The sequence below is a fragment of the Moschus berezovskii genome, chromosome 22 (assembly GCF_049115385.1).
Source record: "Moschus berezovskii isolate FMDL1 chromosome 22, NW_MosBer_1.0, whole genome shotgun sequence".
NCBI classification, from domain to species: domain Eukaryota; kingdom Metazoa; phylum Chordata; class Mammalia; order Artiodactyla; family Moschidae; genus Moschus; species Moschus berezovskii.
The window spans coordinates 50,519,438-50,538,176 of record NC_142481.1 but is presented as its reverse complement, the minus strand read 5'-3'; the positions used below and the strand labels follow the sequence as shown (position 1 = coordinate 50,538,176).

The window sequence follows — 18,739 nt, the reverse complement described above, 5'->3', positions numbered from 1 at the left end:
CAAAGAGGGGTTTTTCCTTGCTTGGCCCAAAGCACTGTCTGAGAAGCCCACTGGAAGCCACAGGTTCCCCCGCCCTCTGGCAGATCAACTATCGCTGTGTTATAAGCTGAGATGTTCACGGCTGAGATTCCCCTCAAAGGCAAGACGTCCCCCTCCCCCAGCACGGCCGCTCTGGGGGGGGTGTCTCAGGTCTCCCAGGGACACCACTTCGTAGAGTGTACTTCTGAAAGCCCCCCACCCAACACACACACAGTGAGCTGGTGTCCAGGCTCCAGGATTCCAACAGCGCCAGCGCGCACTGCTGGCCAAAAGTTGATCCAAGCGATGGCACAGCTCCCTGAGTCTCGGGGCTTGGACAGAAATCAGCCCTGTTGGCCCCACACCTCTGTGCACCTCAAGGTTTAGGCAAAGCCTCAAATCAGGTGGCTGGACATTTCCACCCTGCACGTCTCCTGAGACGTTTGCAGCCATAGACAAAGATAAGAAAATCGTGTGGCTTTCAGTACAAAAATTTTTTCCTGAAATACCACCAGAAAACAGCCCACCAACATACCAGGACCTCCTCCACCAACATCCTGGGACCTCCTCCACCACTGTGCCCAGTGGCTTTATTTCAGCACAGCTTGGGATCCCAAAGCCAGCGCCCACCCTGCACACACTTAAGATGCAGTTAAGCACCCCTTTTTTAAGACTGGCTAGAGGATGCAACCTTCCATTGTCTAAAAGAGCAACTCATTCACTGCCCACGCACAATTTTACTATTATTGGTTTTGTATGAGTCAGCCCTTCCTGACTGAGCACGTTTGAATGACGTTTGTTGATTTTTTTTTTTAAACTAGGATCTCTCTCCACAAACAGTAAGGCTTGGGGAAGTCAAAGGACACAAGAAACAGACAGGCTTCTCAGGCACTCCACGTGGGTGCCTCTCAGGAAGTAAGTAAGGGTCTGCTCAAAGCTCCGGATGGACGGAGTGGGAAGGCGCTACCAGCCAGCGGCTCAGGGAGGGGACCTTGCTGTGTGACTCACTGCGGAGTTCCCAAAGCGGCGTGGAAACGAATGAATGAAACGCACGTGGGTATTAGGGCCGCTGCCCTCAGTCTAGAACTGCGGGGTCGGACCGGGGTGGGAGGCGGGGGCGTGGGGTGTAGGGATGCTCCAGGAGTGCGGGGAGGGCCAAGGATGCGGCGACCACGCCTCGGCACCCACACCCCCCGACTCCAACCCTCCCCGCGCCCGCCGGTGTCCCGGGGCCCGGTACTCAGTACTCACGCACGCAGAGGCAGGCCACGAGCTTGGCGGCCTCCTCGGGGACAGGGCAGGTGGGGAAGATCGGCTTGAGCAGGTAGGTGGCGAAGACGAGCGCCACGATGTACTGCGAGGAGGGCCGGATGATGAGCAGCTCGATCCACAGCTTGAGGAAGGCGGGCAGCGAGCCGTACACCTCCAGCATGTAGGCGTAGTCGCCGCCCGACTTGGTGATGGTGGTGCCCAGCTCGGCGTAGCAGAGCGCGCCCACGATGGAGAACACGCCACATACGGCCCAAACCACCAGCGCCAGCCCGGGCGAGCCCGCCTCTTTGAGCACTCCGGTGGGCGTCACGAAGATGCCCGAGCCGATGATGGTGCCCACGATGATGGCCACGCCGTTCAGCAGCGTGATGTTGCGCTGCAGGGTCACCTCGCCCTCCGCGCCGTCCGCGCCCCGCGCCGCCAGCATCCGCTCCCGCGCCTGCCGTTCCTCCTCCTCGTTCGCCGGGAGGGTGGCCGCCGCCGCGCGCCGCTTGGGGCCTGAGCCCGCCATGCTGCCGGGCAGGGCCGGGAAAGTCCGGACACCGGGCGCGCGCCGCCCACCGGAGAGGACCGGCTCTCCCAGCGCGGTCGCTGCGTCAGCCAAGAAACCTCCGCCATTTATACCCGGACGGTGGCCCCGCCCCTCGGGCCAGGCTCCGCCCCCGGCCCGCCCGCCGTCGTGACGCGCCTCGCCCCGGGGGTTTGGTCCCCGCAGCCGTTGAGAAGAACCGGACGCCCCAACCCAGTGCGCGCGAAGTACGCGGAGACCTGCATGGCTGGCGATCCTGGCCCCACGTAGTCCCGGGAATCCCGGCTCCGCCGCGCGTGCACGGAGCGCTGGGCTCCTCGCCCCCCCTCACTAGCCCCCTGGTCATCGCCGCCCCTCTACCGCGTGCACTGGGGACCCCCGCTGCTCGAGTGGAAGCGGGTGGGTTACAGCAGGGCCGACGACCTGGGGCCACCGCAGAGGATGAGTGGGATTTGGGGCGCCTTGAGGGCTCAGTCAGAGGAGGCAATGCCTGCCGCCCTGGAGGGCGCCCAAGGCCGGAGATGGTAGGACCCCGGTTGGTCCGCTTATCCCGGGGTCTTGGGGAGTATATTAAGATGGTCTTGGGAAGTATATTAAGATGGTCAGAACCGCCTCTGGGAAGTCGGGGGGTGGGTGGCGAGCTCTCGATATCCAGGCTGGGCCTGGGACCCTAAATCCCAGGGCTGAGGGAGCGCGATTTCAGAGAAGAGGGGAGCGCTGAGGCCGCATCTGAGCTCATTCATTCCTGGGCTCGGAAATTCTCATTCTATCGCAGGAGGAACCGCTTTGCCAATGAGCAGCGTTCAAGGGATCGTGGCCTGGAGAAGCAGCGACATAGAATCTGGGAAAACCGGACTCTGCAGAAAGCTCCGTTACATTGACAAAATGAGGGTTTCCTGAAGGAGCCCGGTCTGCAGGGTGAAAGGGCCTTAGCCTTGAAGGACCCCAGAGGCACCTGGATCGGAGGGTCAGCAGGTAACCAGTGCTCAGAGTCAGAAGAGGAAATGCAAGCTGACCAGTCACCGCAGGCCTGCAAGCAGGAAAGAGTCAGACATGTTTGCTGATGAAATTGACGTGTGCACAGAGAAAGAATTTAGGATCCCATCTCAGGGTGGGGTTAGCCAAGGCATATCATTTGGACCTTCCACATTCCTCCCCCCCAAATTAAAATCCCCTCCCCCCCCCCCCCCCCGCTGTCCCCAACAGGCCAGCCCTGCATCTGCAGTGTTCCAACCAAACACTTCCACAAGCCTTGGCAGCTGGAAGATCACACAGCACAAATACTAGCTTGCAAGATGTCTAAGTCAGTGACTTGGTGGAATCAGGAATAACCTCTCAGCTGTTGTTCTTCCCACTGTCCTTTTAGAGGGTGCTGCTTGGCAAAGACCAGACAACCAGAGCTAAGCAAACTTTCCGAGCCTTTATCAGGCGTGAGCCCTTGGTGTACAAAGTCTCATTTAATAGAGGAGCTGCTGATGTTACTGCAGATGAAACAGTCTCAGCAGAACAACGGGACTTGTCTGTACAGTGCCCTGAACCTACGTGGTGCTCATTCTGTCACCTCTCTTCTTGTGGTGTATTTATCACTAAACTTGTTTCACGAAGATGGCAGTTATTTGCAATGCTCTAAGGAGAGGTCCTGAGCTCCTCCACCCTGTACTCCAATAGCAGGCACCTCCTGGAGCACCTCCTGGAGCACCTCCTCCAGACATAGACAGGCAATCAATAATTGCACATCAGAGTGTAAAATTAACAACCAAGATAAGCCCGGGGCTCTAAGGGGCCAGAGAGCCAGGTGGAAGGAACCAGGCCACTCCACTACAGCTTTCCTAGAGTAAGAATTAACAAGGGAGACAGGAGAGACGGGATATGCACGTGGCCTGTCGGTGTCTCCCGTCGGGGCTCCTGGGAAACTACAGAAGACTTAATAGTTGGATGATGACAACCTCCAGTGGTGTTTCCACCATCTCATGGCAGCTGTGCCACCACTGTCAGTTTCTACCTGGTTTTCATAGGAGACTGTACTAGATTTCCAAGGGTAAACTTTATTTGTGTGTGTGTGTGTGTGTGTGTGTACCTCAGACTTCCCTTACCGGAAATCTAGGACTTTAGCTGGTGGTAAAGAACTCACCTGCCAATGCAGGAGACACAGGAGACAGGAGACTTGGCATGCAGGATGCAAAAACCTTAGCTAACAGCACCATCTGGTGGACAGCAAAGCAACTTTTTGTCCCAGGCATGTTCAGTTCTGCTCATTCTGAGGTACTCTTCAGTTGTTTTAGTCCCTCAGTGTCCAACTCTTTGCAATCCCATGGACTGAAGCCATCCAGGCTCCTCTGTCCATGGGATTTCCCAGGCAAGAATACTGCAGTGGGTTGCCGTTTCCTTCTCCAAGGGATCTCCCAGACCCAGGGATCAAACCCGGGTCTCCTGTATTAGCAAGCGGGTTCTTTACCACGGAGTCAACCAGGGAAGCCCACTCTTTTCAGTGCTATCCAGTACTTTCTTAAAAGTTATGTCATTTATTCTCACAAGGATTGGTGGAGAATAGCTTAGGAGTTTCAGTGAAAAACTTTAAAACCATGTGTTTCACCTGACCTGTAATTCCACTTGCAGAAATAGATCTAAGGTGGTAAGGATTATGCTGACTTTTGGCCACATGATTGTTTACTGTAGTTTTAAGAACAGAGTCACCAACCGTGGAAATAATCCAAACTTCCTGAGGACTTGCTTTGGTAAATGTTGCTACATCCGTGTGGTGGGATCCAGCGTAGCCATTAAAAACCCGGAGGTACACCTCTAAGCACAATGAGTTCTTGATACACAGATGAGTAAAACAATGGAGTGCAGCGTTCCAGAGTCCTATCTGGTGGGCCCTGGGGGTGCTCTGGTGGAGCCCAGGTGTGTGCTGAGCTCTGGGAGAGTTGCCACATTTGGAGGAACAAGCAGTTTGATTCTCGGCTGCCGGATGCAATCTGGGCCCAAAGTCGCTGCCTCTTCTGCTGAGGAGTCTTTCCCAGGGCCTTTTGGAACAGGGAGTGTTGGCCTTGGAGAAGCTGAGCCCAGCGGGGACCTGTCCCCAAACTTCAATGGGAGGAACTGTGTCTCTGGGTCAGGGGTTGCACACTATGATCCCTTTGGGGAAGTCTCTCCTGTCTGGGGGCTCGGCGGCTCTGGGTCCAGCCTTGGGAGAGAAAAGCCCATCACAGGAAGGGTAAGCTGGACGTTGGGCCAGTGTAGGAGCTGCCTTGAAGATTTTCTGTCGGCTCTCTGAACTCTCTCCTATTATTTCCAAACCTTCAGTGAGTTTTCAGATTCCTCATGCCAAAATGTGGGCTGCAGAAAACGGGGACAGGGTGGGGAAGCGGGTGAAGGTGGACAGAGGCACAAGCTCCAGTTATGACATGGATAAGTTCCAGCGGGGGGGGTGTCTAATGTACAGCCTGATGTCCATAGTTAGTAATGCCATACAGCATACTTGAAAGCTCCTCAGAGAGTAGATCTGAAAAGTTCTCATGACAAGAAAAAGGGTGGAGCTATGTGAGGTGGTGGATGAGAACTGAACTTACTGTGGTCATCATACTGCAAAATAAGCACATATCAAATCACTGCGTTGTATGTCTGAAACGCGCACCAGTTTATGTGTCAATAAAACCGGGGGCAAAGAATACGCGAAGGCGATTTCACAGCAGCAGCAGAGACCACGGGCTTGAAGGTCAGGCCGCCTGAGTCCCCACCTTGGCCCGCTGCATACCTGCTGAAGGAACTTGGGCAGACCTACCCCTCTCTGGGCCTCATTTTCACTTTCTGTAAAATGAACATAATAGTACCTACTGCCAATGAACTAACATGTGTGAAGTGCTCAGATCAGTCTATCCCAAAGGAACAACTCAACCCCCGGAAGTAGTAGTGCCTATAAAGTGGCTGGAAAATCAAATAAATTTATACCGAAATGGTAACAGCAGCCACCTTCAGATGGGGGGTGCACCTGCTGTATGACCTTTTATTCTTTCTATTTCTCTGTTGTTCCTAAACTATCTACAGTGAAACATACTCTTTTTACATGGTGAATCTTGTTTAAGAGCTCAGTTTCACATTCCCAACGTTGAAAGAAAATTCAGTCACAAACACAGAAACAGCCTTGTAGTTCAGCCTTCCTTTCCAAACTCAGCTGCACCCTTCTCTCCTGCCCTGGTTTGCAATCTTCCTCAGGGAACATACAAGTCTCTGTGAAGACGCCTTTCTGCCTGTCTGGCTTGGTCTCTGCCTGTTTGTGGAGAGGGACAAACTCTGAAATTTTTCACCTTGGGAAAGAAACAGTTGGGGAGAGCTGAATGGCCTGAAAAAATCTTTAATCAGCAGAAGTGAAGTCAATGTCAAGTGGCATTCGAAGCAAAAGTCATCAGGAGGTGCATTTCACTGGAAGCAAAGACTACTGTTTCTTTTTTTTGGGGGGGGGAGCGGATGCTGTGCCATGTGGCTTGCAGATCTTAGTTTCCTGACCAGGGATCGAACCCAGGCCCCAGCAGTGAAAGCACCGAGTCTTAACCCCTGGACCGCCAGGGAATTCCTAAAGCCTACTGTTTCTATGGATACAGACAACCTACGAAACAGCCACCAAGAGCGAGTGACATTCTGCGGCACCTACAGACCCTGGGCTCTGACAAGCAGGGCATCCCCAAGGTCTAAGAGGTGCCTGTGCCCCTGGGTTGCACTCAGGGCGCTCCTGCTTCGACAGCTGGTCCAGAATTGCATGTGCGGATGGGCTGGTGGCCCAGGCTCCAGGAGATGCTCTGGGGGTGGGGGTGAGGGGTCAGCCTGAGCCTCGCCTTCCACATTTGCACCAGGGTCGGGGGAGTAATGGTGCTTCTTTCTCACATCTTTTCAAGTTTCAGTGAGACACGGCATGAACAGCCTCTCAGAGAGCGCGAGAGTTAGCAGCCTCCCTCTTTGGCTAGGTTGACCTATAATCATCTCTTTGTCCCGCTGGAAGTGACCACAGATGGTGGCAAGGAGGCAGAACGCTGGGACACTGGTAAATGGATGGCTCTTTGCTTGCTGTTACAGCCTCAAACTTCTTACCACTCAAGATTTGTGGCTGCAATTCCTCCGCAGAATCCAAGGGTGATGGCCTGAGTATGCATACTCCTATTAGGGCCTGGATCGTTTTCTCAACTCACTCTTCTTCCTGGAAAAAAAATGTACCCGATAAGCCCTTCACTGATGTGGAAGCCACCCTGCCTTGTGCGTCTGTCCTGCTGTGTCTGTCCGCAGTCGTATGGGACTCACTCACGTTTGTGTCCTTTTCACGTAGCAAGTGTCTTTTCGTCTTCAGGAAACTCGTTCTTAAAAGTCATGCTTTGGTGGTACTCCGCTGTTAGTTTTTTCCTGTCTTCACGTGTGAACAGGGGACTGCCCTCAGCAGTCTCAGAACTTCAGTTCTGTTTCCCCAATACATGTGTGGCATCTCTGTCACATTGACTGTCGAGCCCAAACCAGGACTTGAAGATGTTTTGTGTCATTTGATTATTGCATCAGCCATAGCTTGACCTTGATTGTGTCTGGAGGAATAAGACACTGGCTCATTATAAGACACTGAGTGGCCAGCCAGGTTCAGACCCACCACGTGCGTTTGATCATAGCTGTGATGCTGTGACCTCCCACTCAGCCAACCAGGCCACCTGCCCTCCGGACCAGATTGATGAGTGTGACTTCTTCTGGCCACGAGTGGCTTTATTTTAGCTCTCCTGGGGTCTCCTGAAAGTTTCATTTCTCTTGTTGGAAACCCCCCATTCTTATGGAGGGCAGGCTTTGTGACTTCCCCCACACAGGCTTTCCAGCACCTTCCAGTTGCTCAGCAAGGTCACCCAATTTTCTGAAGTTCACAGGTGGACCTGGTGATTGTCTGTAATTCTGAGTGAAACCAAGGCCTGGGGATTTCTGAGTAACGGTAGAAGCAAAGCTGAAGACACTGAGGCTAGGTTTTCCATGGTGGTCTCCACTAAGTTAAAAACAGAAAAATCGGAGTTTGCCTGGCACCCAGGCTCTAGGCTTGTGGCAGCCGCTGTGGGGGCTGATTGATGTGCTCAGAAGGCCGACCCTGCTCGTTGAGGGGTCTAGAGAAGCAATACTGTGGTGGCAAACAGGGCTTGAGAGTTCAGGACTGCCCGTCAGTGAATCGATGGATGGATGGATAAATGCAGGCGGTCCATGGACGTAAGGGACTGTCCAGTTTAGCCATAAAAAGCAGTGAGACACTGACCTACCACGATGTGGACGAACTGTGAAAAGCCTCCGCTCAGGGCAATGGCTGGATGCCTGGGAGTGTCTGGTATCATTTACACAAAATGACAAAGAACGTTGAGGCTGGAGAGATACCAAGTACGTTGGTTGTACCTGGGGCGGGAGAGGGACATGGGAGTGAGTGGCAGCAGGTTTGTGGTGATGAAACTTCTTGGAACCAGATGATGGTGAAGGTTGCACAACAGTGTGAACACCCTAAATACCACCAAATTGATCACTTTAAAATGGTTAATGGTTAACTTCATATTATGTGAGGGGTGTGTGTGTGTGTATGTGCTTAGTTGTGTCCAACTCTTTGAGACCCCAGAGGCTGTAGCCCACCAGGCTCCTCTGAACATGGGATCCTCTGGGCCACAAAACTGGACTGGGTTGCCATTTCCTTCTCCAGGGGATCTTCCCAATCCAGGGATTGAACCCATGTCTCTTGCGTCTCCTGCATTGAAGGCAGATTCTTTAACACTATGCCACCTGGGAAGCCCATATTATGTGGATTTGTATCTAAAAAAACAAAAAAGCACGCAGGCCTACAGTCAGAAGCCCTGGGTTCAAACCCTGACTCTGCATCTAAAGGAGAGGCTAATGGAGCTTCAGGGTGGAGGTGGGAAACGCAACTCAGCTTCCAGGATTCAGGGTCCCTATCCACGCAGGGTATGGCATCACCTCTGGCCTCTGCAGGGTGGGTGAGGTAGCAGGGTGAAGCCCCCATTCCTGACAGAGCTATGGCTGGTGGGCTGGTGTGAGTGTGAGACAGACAGTGACCTTCCGGGGCCTGGGGACTGGCTGGCTGGGTGCCCCGTTTCTGCGCTCGACCTTCTGGTCAGAGCCAAGCTGGACCTGGTGTCAGAGGACACATGTGACCCACCCATGGCCACCCCTTGACGAGTGCTGGCCCCTGGTCAGGCCTGGCCGCCCGTCTGGGTCCTACCCCCGCACATCTGGGTTAGAGATGCAGAGTCCTTCTCCCGGGCTTTGCTCCAGGCACCTGGCTTGACCAGCAGAGGACTGGCCACTGGACTCTAGTCCGATTTCTTCACACAGATAAAGTGCAGTCTACACTTCTGCTCCCTTCCTGCCCCGCCCTGGGGTGGGGGGCTCCTCTGGGATGTACTGTTGCCCTGCCCACTGTTACAGTTGAAGAGTGTCCCCCCCAAACAGGGCGCTGAAGTCCTAACCCCAGAGCCTCAGAACCTGACCTCCTCTGGACGTAGGGCCACTGCAGGTAGAACTAGTTAGGAGGAGGTCATCTCGGAGCAGGGTGACCTCTAACCCCGTACAACTGGTGTCCTCATAGGAAACGGCCACATGACGATGGACACCAGGTGTTGGTGGAGGCAGAGGCTGGGCGGATGCGGCCACAAGCCAAGACCACCGGTGACATGAGAGGCAGAAGAGGCAGGGAGCTTGGCCCTGATGTCAGACTGCAGGCCTGCAGACCCCGAGAAGACAAACTTCAGGTGTTTAAAGCCTCTGGGTTTTGTCACATGGTCTCAGTGGCCCCAAACCACTGTGAGATGTTATAAAAGGTGGGCTTCTCCTCGTGGGTCCCCCTTGGGTCTCGCTGTTTTTTAGTCTGGGCAGGCACAGGGAAGGCCCACCTGGCTGGTTCACCATGTCCCCCACCAGCCTCTCCCTCAACACCAACACCAGCCCCGTGGGCAGCCCCGGCTTTCCTGAGAGAGAGGGGATGGGGCCAGAGCCGCAGCAGCTGGGGCAAGTGCCCTGGAAAACCAGCCTGGAAGGAAGGAGAACAGGTGAGTTGCTGTCCTGCCGGGACCCCCACTATGGTCCTGTAGACGCTGATGTGAGCCTGCAGGTCATCGGGACCCAGCGTCCCCGCCCTCCTTGGACTGGCCAACTCGGGGACATCTGGAGTGAAGCGGGGAGGATGAGGTGGCTCAGAGCACTAAGCCAGCTCCCTGTGGCCAGTTCGGGCAGGCAGGAAGGACTCCGGCATGATCTATCCTGGCCTGTCCATGATTCCATCCCAAGTAGACACGGCGACGGGAAGGCCTCTGCTGTCTCTGTTGCTCACACCCGTGTGGCTGGACAGCTCACTTGGGAGATCCCAGATGCCCCAGGACGTGACCCTGCTCCCTGCTCCTGATTGCCAAGTGGTCCATTTTGGAGGCATCACCCATGTCGCCCCAAAGCAGCTTGGGCTCCCGTGTAGCCCGTGGGGCTGCCCTGCTGGCTGAGGGCCTGAGACTGTTCCTCCACTCAGCGTATGCTCCTGCTTTAGGGTTTGCCCCTTTTAGGTTCTAGAAATGCGTGGGTAATGGAAAAACAAGGTGGCTAAGACTAAAAGCACAGCTCTTGAAACTTACAATGACCACAAAGGGACTTCCCTGGTGGTCCAGTGGTTAAGACTCCATGTTTCCACTGCAGGGGGCCCGGGTTCGATCACTAGTTGGAGAACTAAGATACTGCATGCCACATGGTTGTGAAAAAAGAGAAAACGAGCAAGAATTCAAGAGCTTCTTGGGAGTAGGAGATTTCCAGCCTTGATCAGCTTTCTCTGTCACCTCCTGAGAGCTTCTCCACCCCGCCCTCCCAGTTCAGCTGAGGGCAACTCCATCCTTCAAGCTGTTTGCACCAAGGCCCGTGGCCTTATCCTTTTTTTTTTTAGGGTATTATTTATTTGTTTTATTTTTATTTTCGATTGTGCTGGGTCTTAATTGCTCGCAGGCTTCTCATCGCTGTGGCCTCTCTTGTTGGGGGCACGGACTGTAGCACGCAGGTCAGTAGCTGTGGTGCACAGGCCTAGTTGCGCTGTGGCACGTGGGATCTTCCCAGACCAGGGATAGAACCCATGTCCCTTTCATCAGCAGGCAGTTTCTCATCCACTGGACCACCAGGGAAGGCCCCTTGGCCTTATCTTTGACACCCTGCTTTCCCTTGCACCCCAAACTGGTGGGGCTGGAATCACGACACAAGTGTGTCCTGCCCCTGACACTTCTCACTCCTCCTTCAGGGGGCTTTCCACCTGGGGTTTGTCCATCGCCCAGCGTCTCCCCTCTTTGAGAACCTGGGTGAGATGTGCATGTGCCCCATAGCTGTCCTCACGCCTCTCAGAGCAAAGCCCCCCATCCCTGCATGTGGCCCTGACGTCCACTCGGATGTGGCTCATCTGGTCAGTCTCTGACCTCCTCTCCTGCTGCTGTGACCCTCACGCACTGCATCTCGGCCACGCTGGCCTCTCTACTGCTCCTGAACTTTCCAGAACCATCCTGGTATCTGTGTGGCCCATACCCCCATCTCAGGCAAGTCTTTGCTCCATTGTCAGCTTCTCAGTGAAACCCATCCTGACCAGGTACCCAGCATCCTGCCTCACTGTGCTTTTTCCGGAGCCCTGGCCACCTGTTGCTTTGCCCCCCACCCGCCTGCCGCACCCGTCGTCTCTGGACCGTCTCCCCTGCTGATGCAGACACCACAGGGGCTGGGGTCTCAGCTTGTTTGCTGTCTCGCCCCCCAATTCCCCAGATGTCTTGCCCACAAATGGGTACACGCGGCAGGGGGTGTTCGATAAACAGTGTTGTCAGACAGGAGTGGAGCTGTGTGTGTCATTACGAAACTGTGAAACAAGGCAGAGACCATGGCGAGTGGAGCCTGAGTGTCAGGCTTGTATTTGATGTTCACACTTTTGATTTGTGTTTATGTGTTCAGGGAGCTAGCGCACCTGGAGGGTGGCCCCTCTCTGGATTTCCAGAGTTCAGTAAAAAGGATCAGACAGTTTTGCCTTGCTTAAAAATAATTTTCCTATTTCAAGTCCAGTAAAAGAAAACAAACTCACTGACTGACAGAGGAAATTCTGACAGAATAATCTAACACTGAAAAAATATACAGCTTTTATCTTCAATGCAGTGGTTGGTGAATGTATCTTAAGGACGGCGGAAACAGAAGATTTTTCTTTCCTGTTGACGCACGTTTGAACTTTTCCACAGACGCGGGAGCTGGGCGTTTCTACTGCAGAGTCCCCAAGGTGTGACCCAACCTGTGGGTCAGGGAACCTGAGCTGGGCTGTCTCTCATGGTGAAATTGTCCCAGACTGAGCCCGCACCCGCGCTGTGCTGAGCAGGGCCAGGGTCCAGGCGGCTCTTGCGATCCTATCGCTTCTGGAGGGACCTGCGCTCTCTGTCCCCCTGGTTTTCAGAGCTGCTCACCTGGGCTACCTGGCCCTTCCTCCCAGCCCTTCTTCCCAGCTCCAGCACAGAGGCTGAGGGGACAATGCCACACATGCCAGGGCAGGGACAGCAGGTTGGAGCAGCGAAGGCAGATTTCGGGAGCCTGACGTTCAATTCTGCATTTCAGAAATGTCTGGGAGGATGTTGTTAACTCCTCCACACGATGCCTCCTGTTGTGAGGGCTGAGCAGTGTGGCTGCTCCCTGCCTCTCCATGGTGAACCATGCATGCTCGACACCTGTCCCACGTTTGCCCCACTCCTGCCCCACACCTGCCCCATATCTGCCCCACTCCTGCCCCACACCTGCCCCATGCCTGCTTCATGCAGATTCCACACCTCCTTCACACCTGCTGCACTTTGCTTACTTTCTCTGGACTTCTCAAGTTATAAGCACCAGATTCCCGATTGGAGGGGAATTTCTGGTGATCTGAAACATCTAATACCTTCACTTTCTTCCATCTACTCAGCTAACATGCCATGATGGCTAACTTCGGAAGGACAAAACTTTTGTCTAAGAACCCATGGCCTGTGGGTGACTTGTAAGCACCTGAGCACGTGTCATACAGGTGAAGCACGCATGGGCGGGAGGCCCCTGGCACTGACGGCTGGGTGATGGAGGAGAACATCATAGGAGGGGAGCCTGGGATGGAGAAAAGTTCAGGCGCAGACCTGGAGGGCTAGGGCGCTCCTGGGAGGGGGCAGCAGTCCAGGGTCGGGGCAGTGGGCACAGCTGATGGGGGCGGCCGGCAGCACCTGGAGCCAGAGCATTTTGGGCAGTGTCCGCCCAGCGGGTATTCACTCAGCACTGAGAGCAGGCAAGTGAGAACACTGCTTTCGGGAAAACAGCAGGGAATGAGGTGCCAGCGCGAGAACAGCGAGGGTGCCTGGGTGTGGCTGGGGTGAGGAGGCAGGGACTCCATGATCTGGGCAAAGCTACAGAGAAGGGACTGACTGACTCCCAGGCCCATGGACGGGGCACAGCAACCCCAGCTGGGTGGGGGCTGCACCCCAGACCTATGGAAAGGGAGCTTGTGCTTGCTCCTAAGTTTAGCAGAAGCCGTGGTCTTGAACATGGAAGCAGGAGGAATGGTCAAGTTGCTGTTTCCTGCCCAAGTCTCTGCTAAGAGAAGAGCGGGTGGTTGGGGGAGATGCTGGACATGGCAAAACCAGAGGGCTGGCGACATAATGCTGTCTGGAGATGGGGCAGCCAGGGCAGGGGGCAGTGCAAACGTGGAGAACGGAGGATGGGAGGCTCGGCAGGGAGGGTTGTACCAGCAGGACCCACGGATGCCTGGCATGCAGGAGGAAGGGGCTGGGGTCCTGGGGGACCCTCAAGGCTGGCCCTAGTGCTGGGTGGATGGAGGGGCGAGCCCCACAGAGGAGGAACCCCACTCTTGCTGGGGTACAGGGGGGGCACACCAGCCGCGGTCAGGAGCTCCAGGGAGCGGGTGTCCCGGGAGAGGAGGAGGAGCCAACATCAGGCAGGTGGGAGTGGGCCTCCAGGGATGGTGTGGGGGTGCTGGTGGGAAGGGGCTGGACTCCTGGTTGGCACAGAATGGACAACGGAGTGGGTGTGGACAGGGTCCACATTTGCACTTTGACAAAACAAGAAAATAACATGAAAGCAAAGTGGGGAAGCTTTGAAGTTAAAGGCTGGCCTGGAATTCCAGGGCCCAAGGCTCAGCCACAGTCGCCTCACAGTGAGCGGGTCCCGCAGACCCGATGGCTTCGGCCCTGCGTCTGGCCGCCACTCAGAACGGGGAGTGGCGGGACCTGAGTTTGTTTTCTGTCCCATGGCTTTGAGGGCTGACACAGACGTCCTTCCTCCCCCGGTGTTTGTGGTTTCGCTCAACGCGTCCGGGCTCCGCGTGGTTCCCAGGAGAAGCTCAGAGTCCCAGGGCTAATGCCAGATTTTAAAAATAACCTACAAAGCAGAACACCTGCTGGGAGACTAAGACTTCTGTGCGCAGAGGAAGGCCCGGCATGGACAGGGAAGAGGAGACGAAAGCACCCACCTGCTCTCGGGGCTCTTGTTGGGACAGGATGTCACCAAGGGGTGGGCGTTGTCCGTTTCAGGGCCCCGGGGTCCTTTCTCCTCCAACAAGGTCCCTCTGGATACCGGCCTTTCTCTGTCCTGAAGTCTCCATGGGAACGGATGGCCTGTGGACTGTTGATGCATGGCTGCTCTCTATCAACCCCAGCTCCCAACCTGAAGACCCCCCTCCAATTACTGTACTTCTTTCCACCATCCTGAGAACCCCACCCTCATAAGCTGCAGGCTGCCTGAACACATGCCTTTGGGTCGGCGTTTCCATCAAGTCAGAACTGCAGGTCATTAAACGACGAGATTGTTAAGTTCAGGCCTTTGGGTTTCTTCCATGGGGCTGTGTCTCGCCTTCAGTTGCACACATCAGACAGGAGAGAAAGGCTGTGCCCAGCCCTATGGCGGCCTGCAATCCAGATGGGCTTCCTGCCGGTTCCGTCGCCTCCTGCCTCCAACCTCTCCAGCAAGCCCGACTTCCCCTTTAAAACCTGGGGGTGACCCCACAGAACTTTCACAGAGCTTCTTGTAACAAATGTAAGTGGGCTGACCTCATCTCAGCCCACCCAACCCAGTTGCCTGGGTAGTTTTTTAAAAACATCATTCCTCAGACCCTGGGAACCACAAGCACCAGGGGTCAGCCCCGTGCCCCCATGTGGTTCTGACACAGAGCGGGGTCGAGGAGGATGGCTGAACGTCATGAGGACGCTCAGCCCAGGCTGGGCCAGGAAGGCGGCCCAGCTGTGTCACTGTCATGGGTGGTGACAGCCCTGATGTTGGACAAACGTCTTTGAATGATCGATTATAATTTAGTGGGGATGTCAGCTCAGAGGCTGGACAAAAACATGTCCTTTTTTATCTTGTTTCTCAGCATCTGTTTTGACTCTTCAAGCCAATCTGCTTTCACCAGCATCACCACTCAACTAGATCCTTGTAAGGCCACATTTGTTTTAAACCATCTTGTCTGAGAACAGTTACCTGTGTCCTGCTTCAGTAAACAGAGGCCACCTTACCTGGTGGTGCTGGGTACCTGGTGGCAGTGACTCTGTGATGCCTGCATAGCTGAGGAAGGATGTGAGCAGAGGGCTGACTGCTCAGCTGCCTCTGAGTGACCAATGTCCCTGGATCCATCCTTCTGCAGTCCCTGCACCCCGGTCCACCTCCTAGCACTTCTGACTGTGCCCTGCACCACCTGCTCCTGAAAGAGCCTCGGAAACCTCAGCTCCCAGGGGGATAGCACAGTATTTCCTGTAAATGGGATGCAACATACACCCCGAGGGTGTGTTTACAAACGCACAAACCTGTTCACATCAAGTCCAGCACGCTGGCCGCAGGCCTCTCACATGTGATGTTTCAATTCTCATTGATTAAACTTATGTACAATTAAAACTCAGTCCTTTGGGACTTCCCTGGTGGTCCAGTGGTTAAGAGTCTGCCTGCCAATGCAGGGAAACGGGTTCGATCCCTGGCCTGGGAAGATCCCTTATGCTATGGGGCAATTAAGAGTGAGCCTCAACTACTGAGCCGGTGCCTTAGAGTCCGAGAGTCACGACAAGAGAAGCCACCACAAGGAGAAGGCTGAATACTGCAACTGGAGAGCAGCCCCGCTTGCAGCAACTAGAGAAAAGCCCAAACACAGCAACAAAGACCATGCACAGCCTAAAAATTCAGTCCTCAACCACACAGAACACATTCTAAGCGCTCAACGGCTACGGGTATCCCAGGTTTTCCCTAGAGGATGGTAGAGTTCTGGAACACTCCACAGTCAGAGAACGTGTCCACATTCTGATCCCGTAACCTATGGACGTGTGGCCTTAACTGGCAGAGGGACTCTGATTGAATTAAGCATCTCCAGGTGGGAATGATCCTGGCATCTGGGTGGGCCCAGTGTCCCCATAGGGCCCTTACAAGAGGCAGGCAGGAGGGCTCTGATTTGTGGCCACTTGTTCTGGCAACCACAGGAAACTCTTCTAATGGGCTAGAGACTCAAGAAGGCTACAATTTCCCAAAAGACAAGAAACAATTTGGCGTCCAAATCAAACTTTAAAATATCCCCTTCCCTCCTAGATACTGCAGGTCTGCAGCCTTGGAGTCACCCAGCACCCAATGCTCTGCACCAGCCAAGGCAGCTGCACTCAAGCCTGTCACCAATACACCCAAACTGTCCTGTTTTGTGCTGAAAAGTGACCGCGTCCCACATAAACTGACGGTAAGCTTGCTGTGCTGCCTTTGCTCGGCACTGTCATTTGATGGGTGCTGACGAGCAGCTGCACTTTTTTAGGAAAAATGTGTATAAGGAAGTTCAGGATTGTTTTCTCTGTAGTGGGTGCCAGAAGATGGAATAGCCCAGGGCCAGACTATAAATTGTTGATACTGTAGGAAGTTCTGGGATTGGGGAAAAACTCTGAACCTCCGCCAAAACAAACCACATCCATAATATAGGTTCTCCTTGATCTTAGATGCTATTCATGGACTGTGATGAATCTATTTACCCTTTATCTGCTCAGATGAAATGGAGGGTATCACTGCACCTTGCTAGATGGATGAATGTTTGCCTTCTTGTCTGGCTTGTTTTTCAGTGTTAGCCTGAGAGTCAGGTAACGCTGGAAAATAATACGATGAAGGGTTTCATGGAGCTTGATCTCTACCAGAGGGGAATGTGTGTGATGCTACGAAAAATGAAAATACCATTATCAGCTAGGATATTCCATTCAGTTCAGTCACTCAGTCATGCTAGGATATTATTCAGCCTTAAAAAGGGAGGAAATTCCCACACCTGCCATCATATGATGAATCTTGAAGACATGATGCTCAGTGAAATAAGCCAGACACAAAAAGACAAATATTGCATGATTCCATTTATGTTTGGTTCATATAGCGGTCAAAATCTTACCAACATGGGACTTCCCTGGTGCTCCAGTGGCTCTGCTCCCAAGGCAGGGGGCCTGGGTTCGAACCCTTGGCAGGGAACTAGGCCCCATATGCCACAGCTAAGAGTTCACAGGCTGCAACCGAAGATCCTGTGTGCCACAACTAGGAGCTGGCACAGGCAGATAAATTAGGAAATATTTTTTAAAAACCTTAGAGACAGAAAGTAGGACGATAGGTACCAGGGACTAGGGTGGGGGGGCGTTTAGTGGGGACAGAATTTCAGTTTAAGAAGGTGAGGAAGTTCTGAAGGTCGATGCTGGTGATGGCCGCACCACACTGTGAATGCACCTCAGACCACCGAGCTGTGCCCTTAAGGGTGGTTAGGATGGTAATGTTATGCTATGTGCGTTTGACCACAGTTAAAAAAAAACCCACAATGAAAAATCATGACACACCCCGCAGAACGATCACAATTAAATGGCGACATGTCCCAAGCAAACACTTTGTAAAACTCCTTCTGGCTTTGAAGATGGGGGAGGGGCTGCCAGCCAAGGAAGCAGATGCCCCTGGAAGCTGGAAAATGGAGGAGGCAGACTAGAGACTCTGGAGGAGCCAGCCCTACCGTCACCTTCAATTGGGCTTCTGGCCTCCAGACTCTGACTCAGTAAGTTTCTGTTGCTTTAAGTCCCCCGCCACCCCCCCCGCCCACCGGCCCAGTTTGTGACTGTTATGGGCTAAACTGTGTCCCCTGCACTCACATGTTGAGGCCCTAAGTCCTCGCTCCTCCAGACCGCCAGCCCTTGGCAACACAGAGCCCGGGACTAACGTCCCTCCTTCCCGGTTCCAAGTTCCTGGTGTGTCGGTATCCTGGGGCTTCTGTGACCAATGATTTGGCTGGGGACGAACACCCTGGGGGTGCGGGGTACTCAAGGGGTTTCTAGGAGGTACTTAAGCTTAAGTGAGGTCCTACAGGTGGGGTCCTAACCCAGTAGGGTTGGTGGCCTTATAAGAAGGGGAAGAGGGATTTCCCTGGTGGTCCAGCAGTTAAGACTCCACGCTCCCGATTCAGGGGGCCCGGGTTCGATCCCCGGTCAGGGAACTAGATCCCATGTGTAACTAAGGGTTCACACGCCACAACCAAAGATCCTGAGTGCCGCAACTAAGACCCGGCACAGCCAAATAAATAAAGAAAATAAATATTAAAAAAAAAATAAGGGGAAGAGAGAGAATTCTCTCTGTGTGCATACACCAAAAAAAAAAAAAAACCCACACAAGGACACAAGAAGAAGCCAAGAGAGATCTGTTTACAACCGAGCCAAGCTGGCACTTGATCTTTGACTCCCAGTCTTAGTGCTGTGGGAAGAAAGGTAGGCCCTGCTGGGTACCCCGCACTCACAGCGTGTTGGTCTCCGGTAGCATCATCGGTCAGCAGACCCAGGACACTGACACACTAGGAACTTGGACTTGGGAGGGAGGGACCTCAGTCCCGGGCTCTGTGTTGCCAAGTGCTGGCGGTCTGGAGAG

General features: G+C 54.1%; 1 protein-coding gene across 1 annotated transcript in view; it reads right to left on the bottom strand.

Moving 5' to 3' along the window:
- SLC7A5 (solute carrier family 7 member 5) overlaps positions 1-1,899 on the bottom strand; it is a 28,806-nt gene extending 26,907 nt beyond the window's left edge. The window contains exon 1 of the mRNA XM_055412984.2: positions 1,270-1,899. Within this exon, the coding sequence (XP_055268959.1) occupies positions 1,270-1,801 (532 nt within the window). The 5' untranslated portion in view covers positions 1,802-1,899. The remainder of the gene's footprint in view (positions 1-1,269) is intronic.
- Between the last annotated feature and the right edge of the window lie 16,840 nt (positions 1,900-18,739).